This window comes from Xyrauchen texanus, chromosome 15 (genome assembly GCF_025860055.1).
Source record: "Xyrauchen texanus isolate HMW12.3.18 chromosome 15, RBS_HiC_50CHRs, whole genome shotgun sequence".
Classification (NCBI taxonomy): domain Eukaryota; kingdom Metazoa; phylum Chordata; class Actinopteri; order Cypriniformes; family Catostomidae; genus Xyrauchen; species Xyrauchen texanus.
The window spans coordinates 38,982,674-38,993,448 of record NC_068290.1 but is presented as its reverse complement, the minus strand read 5'-3'; the positions used below and the strand labels follow the sequence as shown (position 1 = coordinate 38,993,448).

Genomic DNA, 10,775 nt, shown 5'->3' with positions numbered 1-10,775 from the left:
TGAAAATCCCAGGAGATCAGCAGTTAAATAAATACTCAAACCAGCCCATCTGGCACCAACAATCATGCCACGGTCAAAATCACTGAGATTAATTTTTCCCCATTCTGATTGTTGATGTGAACATTAACTGAAACTCCTGACCTGTATCTGCGTGATTTATGCATTGCACTCTTTAAGGACTTGTACTTCAAACTACAGTCTTGCATAGTCAGACCTATATCCACACTTTCTTTTATTTCTGTTCCAGCACTGAAGAGTCAAATATAATATACAATCTCAAAGTTTGTAGTAAAACAATCATAACTGTAATTTTATTATGCTGCCTCATCTGTCAGCATGATGCTGGTGAATCACATTATCACTTTGTACGTTACGTCATTGTTTTGGTTGATGCTCGTGTCCCAATGGAGTGTGCGCTCGAGCACGAGCAACAGGTATCTGGCTGCAGTTCACTTAACGGCCACAGGGGTCATTAATAACAAGGGTTTCTGAATCTTACATACTGCACCTTTAAATGTCAAGTAATTAGTAACTTTTCAAATTAAGAAATCTATGAAGTAATCTGGTTACAATTTTAAAGAAGTTGCTGGTAATTTGTAGTTGATTACTTTTTAAAGTAACTTATCCTATGCTGGTGTGGATATTACCAGGAAGCATTGTGAGCTGGATTCAAACTACATGATGTCTCACTTGTATGCCATACAAGTAATAATGGCAAGATCTCAGTAATCATCTTTTTTTATAATTGAAATACCAGTTTATTTATGTGTTGAAATGTTGGTTGTGGAGCCAGGTATTGTGGAAGTTTGGTGTAGATTGTTAAATAAGCTGGAATAAGCAAACATTACAAAAACATTCTGTTCCTCAGAGTCAGTTTTGTCTCTTTTTTTTAATTGGAGAGAGTAATATTCAAGCTCTGTTTATCTCTTAGGTGAAACGCTACCAGTGCATGTTCGAGGGCTGTACGCGCACCTACAGCACGGCAGGAAACCTGCGCACGCATCAGAAGACGCACCGCGGTGAATACACTTTTGTGTGTAATCAGCAGGGCTGCGGCAAAGCCTTTCTCACATCCTACAGCCTGAAGATCCACGTCCGTGTCCACACGAAAGAGAAACCCTTTGAATGTGACGTTCAGGGCTGTGAAAAAGCCTTCAACACACTCTACAGGTGAACTCCACTGTCAAAATACGATACATTTAGTTTCTATTTGTATAGGGCTGGGTATTGATACAGATTTCCGTGTTAAAATCTGATTCACAAGATCTCAATTGGATATCGATTCAGTTATAATGACCATTTTGCTTATATATGAAGAAATACTCTCCCAGCTAATGCTGTTAATTATGTAGGGGACCTTCTAACCTGATGCATTACGAAAATATTTATATGACTTATTATATTTTTTTAGTTGTTCATCATTTTTGTCTCATTTTAGCTTTTAACAAATGAATAAATCCATGCATTACATCAATAAATATGATATTATATAGCATATATTATTTTTGTTACATGTCTAATGTTAACATGCATAATTTGCAATTTACACGTTTTCAGATTGATTTGTTGAACAACTTGCTAAAAACCGGTACTGTCTTTCTAAAAAAAGAGAAAACGGCATTTCTGTAAAGAGCAACTGTAAATTAGCGCATATTATCAAGTGTGACTTCTTTATCTCGTCCGTAGTATGTGTGAGTAGAATTAAATTTTTATGTTGTTTTTGATCAACAACTGACTATAAAGAACAGATAGGGTATTAAAAGAGACATTATTCAATGACAAATGGATTGAGTGGATCTCGTCTTTGGACACACATTACACGGAATGAGTCAAGCCAATCATTTACTCTCAACATGGAGTAAAAATGATCTCTGCGCTGAACTTTTCCCCACTGTACTACTCATCAATGGTGAGTGAAATCTGAACATTTACCTGCCAGTGGCTAATCATACTTTTTTTTAGTCGAATAGCGTGACATTTGGTTGCAAATGCAAGTGATTTCCTCTCATTTTAGTAGAGGATTGCGCATAGACTAAAAGATTGATCTTGGGATATAAGAATCATTATCGAGATCGTTCAAATGAAGATCGAAATGCACCGGAAAATCGATATTTTGGTATGCTCATTTTGTTGCTCATCTTGTTGTGTACGTGTTGCTATGATGAGATTTCAGTTAAAACGTTAGGTAGGTGTGAAACCCAGACCAAAAATGTCAGTTCTTTTGAGTTGGCTTGTGAGACACCACTTTAAAATATATTGTTTTCTGAGACAGTAATGGCATTGTGTTGAATAGAAAGTTTGTGTCTGTCTCAGAGGCTTGTGCTGTAAAATTGTGCTCATGTGACTGTTAGCCTGAAGCCACCAATCTGACACATCCACTTCCTGTCAGAGTTTATTAACGCACTGCTCCTTATGAACTCGATTGGTGTTGTCATCGCTCAGGGTGCATTGTACGGGACATTAGGAAAAATTAGGACATTAGGAAATTTATTAAAAGTGTTGTTGTATTAGTAGAACCTTTTTTTTTTATTATTCTTTTACAACATAACACCTCTGTTTCAAAACCTAATGTGCTTCCTCGCTGAGTACTGTCTATATAGGCAATTTAATCCTCTGAACCAGAGAAGGTTAATGGTGGTGGAAATTAGGGATGTGTGGAAAAACAAATTTTCACTGATGTTTGAATTTCACTAATTTCACGAGTCGACTAGTCTAAAAAGAAAGAAAACAGTCAAAAAACATTATGTTTATGCGACCCATTTAAAATACATCCAACGTCCCAAATCCGATGCTAAATTCAGCTAAAAAAAAGAGGCATTTATCTGTGACGTACTTGACTTGTCATCATCATCATCACTGTAGGCTACATTAAATTTAGAACATGATACGCATTAAATGAATCAATGTTAGCGAATAGAGGTATATTTATTGAAACAATTGAATAAATAGTCCAGGACCAATAGAGCAACCCTAATAGCTTGTTTTGACATACAGTGATGTGAAATAGTATTTGCCCCCTTCCTGATTTCTTCTATTTTTGTGTATTTTTCATACAAATATTTTTTTAGATCTTCAAACAAGATATAACATAAAGGCAACCAAAGTAAACACAAAATACAGTTTTCAAATATACATATATATATTTTATTGAAGCAAAAAGGTTATCCAACACATATATCACCCATGTGAAAAACTAACTACCCCCTTAAAATTAATAGCTGGTTGTGCCTCCTTTAGCAGCAACAACTTCAACCAAACGCTTCTGATAACTGGAGATCAGCCTTTCACAATGCTGTGGTGGAACTTCGGCCCACTCTTCTTTGGAGGGTTTTCGAGCATGAACTGCCCGTTTAAGGTCCTGCCACAGCATCTCAATCAGGTTCAAGTCAGGACTTTGACTAGACCTCTCCAAAACTATAATTTTACTTCTTTTGAGTCATTCAGAGGTGGACTTACTCCTATGCTTTGGATCAATGTCTTGCTTATTTAAAAAAAAAAAAAAAATCTGGGTTACAGTTGGAAGTGAATGGGGGCCAATTTTTGAACATTAAAAGACTCACTGTTTCAAAAGTATAGCCATAAGATGCAAAGGATATGCATGTTAACATGATTGTAGTGTGATAAAATTGCTTGATAACCTTTGCTGTGTAAAGTTATAGCCAGTTTTACAACTTCGTTACCATGACGATGTAATGTCAACAAACCCTAAAACAACAACAACAACAAAAAATTTCAACAACTTTACAGATAATATAATAAATGAGTTTTAAAAGAAGAGTTAATGCAAATTATAAGCTTCACATTTCTGTTTAAACCCTCCAAAAATCATCCACATTCACTCTCATTGTCCCCCTTTGTATGTGTCTCACTGTAACCTAGATTTTTGCCTTTTTTTTAAAAAAAAGAAAAGAGGAACAAGTCATAATGAATTTTTGTGGTAATCAACATTCTGTCACAAATGCTGTCGATTGAGCTTAAAGGTGGGGTATGTGATTTTCTTTTTTGACCATTTTTTCAAAATAACTTGAAATCCTATTCCTAACCCACTTACTGGCTGTAAATTAGAAGCACTGAAATGAAAATTAAGCAATTTAATCATCTGTGGAACGGGCAGGACTCGAAAAACTCCAGCCGATCATTTTCAAGACCATCTAGAATCATTGGACAGAAAATGTGTCAATCAAACGGTCGTACCATGCCCCCTCCCCCACCACCCTGGCTGCGTGTCCGTTAGTCATCAGCTGCTTTCAGATGGAGCGGCATTTACTACACAGAGCTGTAGTTCATCACTGACAAGCTGGGCAATTTACCCTTCATTATCACGGCCCAGCTTGTTAGTGAACTACGGCTCTGTGTAGTATGCCGCTCCATCTGAAAGCAGCTGATGGCGATTTACTAATCAATGAATGCACTTTATGTTATGTGCTTTACTGACGAGATGCGCATAACAATCTCATCTGATAACGTTATATCGGTCAGCCCTATATTTAGCCATAAACTTCGGTGACAACCAGGGCGTCCAATATATTTTTATATATTTTATATATATTTATACAATATATATTTACATTTCAAAAACATCAATTTTCTAACAATACTAATGATTTATGTGACTGTTGAATGTTAATAATATCTGGTGCAATTTACCGCTGAATGTTGTGCCATGTTGGCGGTCTTAGCAGGTACATGGTGACGTCATGCAGAAACTCCAACCTATGCTAGCCTGGCTCGCTCTCGCGCATCTGAGTTTTCAGCTGCGTGCATGATTGCGCGTCCATGTTTTTCGAATGGGTGGAGTCAGGGCCAGCGTTGGAGGAGAGAAGGTAGGACCTTATGAGTTGTGTATTTTCAAAATCTGCCGGCCGTTTTGCAAATCACATACCCCACATTTAACTTGTATTGAACCCGGAATATTCATATAATGTTAAATATAATAGGAGTGGTGGTGGCGGTGTAGTGGGCTAAAGCACTAAACTGATAAGCAGAAGGTTGTCGGTTCGATCCCCACAGCCACCACCATTGTGTCCTTGAGCAAGGCACTTAACTCCAGGTTGCTCCGGGGGGATTGCCTGTAATAAGGGCTCTGTAAATTGCTTTGGATAAAAGCATCTGCCAAATGCATAAATGTAAATATAAATAATCCTTTTAAAGCTTATTCTCATTTACTAACGCGTATATAATTTTCATGGGCGTGGATTAAGATAAATGTGAATGAACGTGCACGCACGCTCCATTAACGTATGTTTGGAATACACTAACATTCACACATTTTACTAAAAAAATCTTGGTGGTACGAAGCATTCGTGAATTCAGAGGAAAGTTTTCATGTAGCTCAATTTTACACATAAATTACTCCCAATTTACTCACATATTTACAAAAGATTCATGAATGAGGCTCAAGGAGTTTTGTTGTACAGAATATTGTGGTATTTTATAAAAAAAATTTTAATAAAGAATTCATAAAATATATTAATTTAAAAAGTCTGTTTAAACACGCCTTTTGCAAGAATCTGTTTGTTAATCAATGCATTTTTGCAGGCTTCCAAGGGCAGTAAATCCAACAAGAATTGCATTTATTTCAAAATATTTCTTCCTTAAAAGTATTTAAAGAACCGCTAATGGAACCATGACGAAACCAGAATCGTTTAGAGAAACCAGATTTGAATTATTTCTTACGATTTCATCCTTATCAATACCAATGGAATAAAATTGTAAGATTCTGGATGCCAATTTTGATACCACACCATATACTAATATGCTATTAAGCACACACCTTTATTCATAAAGCTAAATATCAATAGAATATATCAAATTAAATAGTTTGATGTTAGCATGATGCTAGGCTAATATAGCATTACTTAAAAATAGACAGAAATATTGGGCTAAATGATTCTTCGCATTGTAGTCAGAAATATAAATATATTTAATTCATTTCTCGTAACTTGTCTGCCATCTTGGATGAGTTTGTTTTTTACTGGCTAATCACAAAAAAAGCAACTACTAAATGCTGATGAGTGCATGATTGTTGTGTTTCTCTGTTTTTAGACTGAAAGCGCACCAGAGGCTGCACACTGGGAAGACGTTTAATTGTGAATCAGAGGGGTGCACTAAATACTTCACTACACTCAGTGACCTGAGGAAGCACATCCGCACACACACTGGAGAAAAACCATTCCGGTGAGTGTCACATGATAGTCATGATTGCTTTCAGTTTTATAGCACCTTTCCCAAGCTTAGAGTCACATTATATAGTTAATAAACATCATAGTGAAAATTCTGAGAAAGCATAATTCACATTAAAGCACTTAAAGCTGAAATGTGTATTTTCTCCAACTAACTCTCTTTTTTCCGAGGCATGGTCCACCCCAGCACATGCTTCTTGTAAATAGCAAACTCAAAATTTTAGTAGCTCTAACCGACACCTCCAATTTATTTGATTAATTGGATGCCAGGTTTGCTACCTCCTAACTCTAATTAGCTTTTATTAACGTCATTAGCCTAGGGGTTCAAATACTTTTTTCCAAAATTTACTGAATGTTTGAATGATGTATTTAATATGTACCAAATCAATACAATCATTTGTGTGTTATTCATTTAACCCTTGTGCATCAATTAAAAAAAGTTACACATAGGTTCATTATGGACAAAAATGGCCATGTCCAAAAAATGTCATAAAAATATTATAGATTTATATTTTTTTCCACTTTCACTGACATAGTTTTTTTAACCAGCATCAGCTCTAATCACAATGACCAAACATTCATTCATTTTTAGAATTTTAACCCTTTAAACGCTGGTTTGTTTACATAATGCCACTGTTGTTTTTTAAGGAAAAAATTAAAAATAGTAATTATTTTCAATTTAATAGATGCTAAGCAGAATTTTTTTTCTTTGATTATTAGAGCCTCGGATATGTCAATGATTAACAACAACATTCATTTTGATGCTTTCATATTTTTTGTGCAGTATCAGATTTAAAAAAAAAGCTACCACTTAGGTCCATAATGGACAAAAATGGCCATGTCAAAAAAGTGTCATAAAAATATTATAAAATAATATTTTTTTCTACTTTCACTGACTTATATTTTAACCAGCATCAGTTCTAATCATAGTTACCAAACATTCATTTATTTTCAGAATTTTAACACTTTAAACACCGGTTTGTTTACATAATGCCACTGTTGTTTTTTATAAAAAATATAATAATTGTAATTATTTTCAATTTAATAAATGCTAAACAGAATTTTTTTTATTTTTATTATTAGAGCCTCAGACACATACAAACCACACTCTGAAATCCATACCAACACACTCACACAATTATATATTCATAATGTATCTAATTGGCTCTATAATATGCATAAGCCAAAAACAGCAGAAAACAACAACAAAAGCGATGATATGCCAAACCTGAAAAAATGGCACGATCTGATCAAAAATATTTAAAATGTAAATTTTGAAGCCTTGCCAACATAATGAAAGCATGTTAAACAAGATTGCATAATTTTATAGTTAAATGGCACTGGGATTAAAAATCGCAGTTTTAATGGGTTTCAATGTGCCATTTTTGTCCAAAACGACGCAAAGAGGGAGTATTTTGTGTAACTGGTGCAAAAAATATTTTTTTAAAGAAAATAGGGTGAAATATTAAAATTCCAATAAAAATTCACACCTGTGGAAAATTTTATGCAGTTAGCATTAACACAGACAAAGTTATCAAAAAAACAAAACTGAAAAAGCCAAAAATGTCCACAAGGATGCACAAGGGTTAAACAAATTATTGATCATTAATGTATATGCAAGAGGTCGACCAATTGTGGATTTTACCGATAACTTAATTGGGTAGAACCTGCAATTATCTGCAATAACAGATTAATCAACCGATAGTTTTTACAATTGATACTGAATGAAAAAATGACAGTCGAAGTAAAATAGTGCTGAACTTTATAAAAAAATAACCTGTAGACTTGTGTGTATTTTTGTCACATTGTTCTAACCGCTTGAGGTTAGCTTTAATGTCAACATCCTCTCAGCCTGGTCGTCAAACATACTGCTTGTCTCTACTAATGCAGCATCTAGTCAACAAATGAATGACTTTATAATGATATGACAATGTGTACTGTAGTGTACTGTACACATACAGTATGATGTTTTAAATCTGCATCTGAAGTGTCCGTCTCCATGCAGAGTTTAGTCTCATGTGTCAAAACAAACACCACAAGGCATCAGTGAAGTGATAGTTTTTATTTAGCCTCTAGAGGCTACTCTCATACTGTATAATGACAACAGGGAAAAACTATCAGTGTGGATTTTTGCTGATAACCAGAAATCTGTTACCGGTGCCAATTAATCTGCAAAACCGATATATCGGTCGACCTCTAGTAAATGCAGGTAATTCCAAAGGGTACACATACTTTTTCTTGCCACTGTAATACAGCATTCCATAAAAACTCTTGTTCCCACCTGCTTTGATATCTATAGTATGACCCCATGTTTGACCAGATCATTTATTCTTAAGTGTGGTATGTTTGGTTTGCTAGTTGTGTAGTAAAGAGATGTTGTACTGGTCAGATTGACTGTTAAGTTGTGTTTGTGTCTGCAGGTGTGAACGTGATGGCTGTGGTAAGGCTTTTGCTGCTAGTCATCACCTAAAAACACATGTACGGACACACACTGGTAAGTCAGTGAGCACAGATTGTGTTATAAAAGACTGCAATATGCAGTTGTACAAAGGAAATCAAGTTGTATTTCCATCAAACTGATATCATTAATTGAAAGTTTCACAACTTCTTTAATGTCCTAAAGGGGCCATATTCTACACTTTATTATCATATATTCCCCCTGAAGACCACTTATAAAGTCACTGTCGTAATTTAGTTTTTCATGTCCATTTCCCACCCTCTTGATGACCATTACAAATAAACAGGCTGTTTTTGCTACTGTTCCCTTAAAGGTGAACTCATTATCCTTGTCCAGCTGTTTTGGCTTGCTGAACTTATACTGACACTTAGTAGTGTGGATGCACACAGCAGCACAAGTTCTTAGTCTCAGCCAGCCATTATTAATGTATTCCACCCTTGAAAGTTGCTGAGATAAAGTGAACAGTATTTGACTGGTCATGTGCCACAAACAAATTGTGACGAGGAGGAGGGGATGGCCAGGCCGTGAGGGTGCGCGGCTGACGTTGAATCAGCTGATCAGCGGGAGAGAGAGAGAAAAAGGGGAGCTGGAGACACCAGTTCGAGAGAGAGAGAAGAACTTGCTCACCGGCTCCCGGACGTGCAGTCGCCCGGTCCTCAACGAACTCGCTCCTCCCCTGGCTGACGGCCTCTGGTGGATGGGACCGCTCCTCCCCTTCTTCAGCAGACAGCAGCGGTTCCTCCGGCTCTCGGCGGCCAGCAGCGACCCCTCCATCCCCAGGCAGACAGCCGTGGCTGCTCCGCTAGCTGATGGCAGCGGCGAGATTTCAGCACCACTATAACAGATAAAGGACAGGCAAGGAGGAGGTGGGAGCTGGCTGAACAGTAAACATAGTTTAATAAAAGCTCCACGTAAAACAAACAAACACACACAATGCAGCTGTTTGCATCTCTATCTCTCTCTCGAACTGGCATCTGTTGGTCCCCTTTATTTTGCTGATCAACTGATTCAGCGCTGGCCGTGCACCCTCGCGGCCTGGCCACCTCATCACTCAAATGTTTTCCTTTTTCATGATACAAGAATTTACATATTTATGATGGGAAACCCCTTCTCTTCAGCACTTCTCTCATTCTCTGTATCAGGAGAGAGGCCGTTCTTCTGTCCGAGTGATGGCTGTGAGAAGACCTTCAGCTCTCCATACAGTCTGAAGAGTCACATTCGTGGTCATGATAAAGGGGCACTCTTCACAGTGAGTCACCCACTCTCAGAGGTACACTGCTCCTCACCACCATACAGACAATCACACATGCACATTTTCATTATCACAGGCCTCATGTGGGTGCTTTATTAGTTAAACGTTTTTACACTGTGAATATTGTAAGAAATGTAATAAGGATTGCAATTCTGTCCACATTTTCAGCATCACGGCAGTCACAGGGCCCTGCCCATGTCATAGGCCTCTTTTTTTACTGCTTCTTGACAGGTCTTTTAATCAATCCCATTCTCTTTTCTTTACATTACAGGATGCAAATCACTCGCTGTGCCTCAGTGATTTGAGCCTCATTTCCACAGACTCTGAATTCCAGGAGAACAACAACAACGTGAGTTTCATCCTCGTTTACACAGATCAGTGTTCAGTTGGGTCTCATATACGAGTGCATCTCAACACACTGTCATGTTTCAGTCTCAGAATTTGGATCTGAACAGTGTCACTCCCATACGGATATTTGAGCTGATGTTCCAAAGTCCAGAAAACAGTGTCAGCCAAGATGATCCAAAACCTTCAGGTGAGTATGCCAATACTGAAACGTATCAGTGTTGTCGCTGCTATGCAATGTCTTTTGAAAAAATTTAGATGTTAAAGTTTTAACCCTTGTGCACTATTTGGTCTTTTTTGACCAATATCAATTTATTTTCTTTAATAAAATTGGTAAACTTCATCTGATTGGCTCGAGGCTTGGTTACTTTTCCTACATTTGCCATATAAACATTAAAAAAAATTGGAACTAGATTCAATGAGTTTAGGCCATGTGACAAAAAAGTGCCTTGTGTTGTTCGCGGTCAAATTTGACCAAGCATAGGAAATGAATGGGTGATACTATAACACAGAGCAATTTTGGGGGGGAATAATTCAG

General features: G+C 36.9%; 1 protein-coding gene across 1 annotated transcript in view; it reads left to right on the top strand.

Moving 5' to 3' along the window:
- Positions 1 to 404: 404 nt before the first annotated feature.
- The window catches only part of LOC127655608 (metal regulatory transcription factor 1-like), an 11,054-nt gene continuing 683 nt past the window's right edge, over positions 405 to 10,775 (top strand). The window contains exons 1-7 of the mRNA XM_052143495.1: positions 405 to 434; positions 932 to 1,170; positions 6,046 to 6,177; positions 8,603 to 8,676; positions 9,783 to 9,910; positions 10,164 to 10,241; positions 10,325 to 10,427. Coding sequence (XP_051999455.1) covers positions 405 to 434; positions 932 to 1,170; positions 6,046 to 6,177; positions 8,603 to 8,676; positions 9,783 to 9,910; positions 10,164 to 10,241; positions 10,325 to 10,427 — 784 coding nt within the window. The remainder of the gene's footprint in view (positions 435 to 931; positions 1,171 to 6,045; positions 6,178 to 8,602; positions 8,677 to 9,782; positions 9,911 to 10,163; positions 10,242 to 10,324; positions 10,428 to 10,775) is intronic.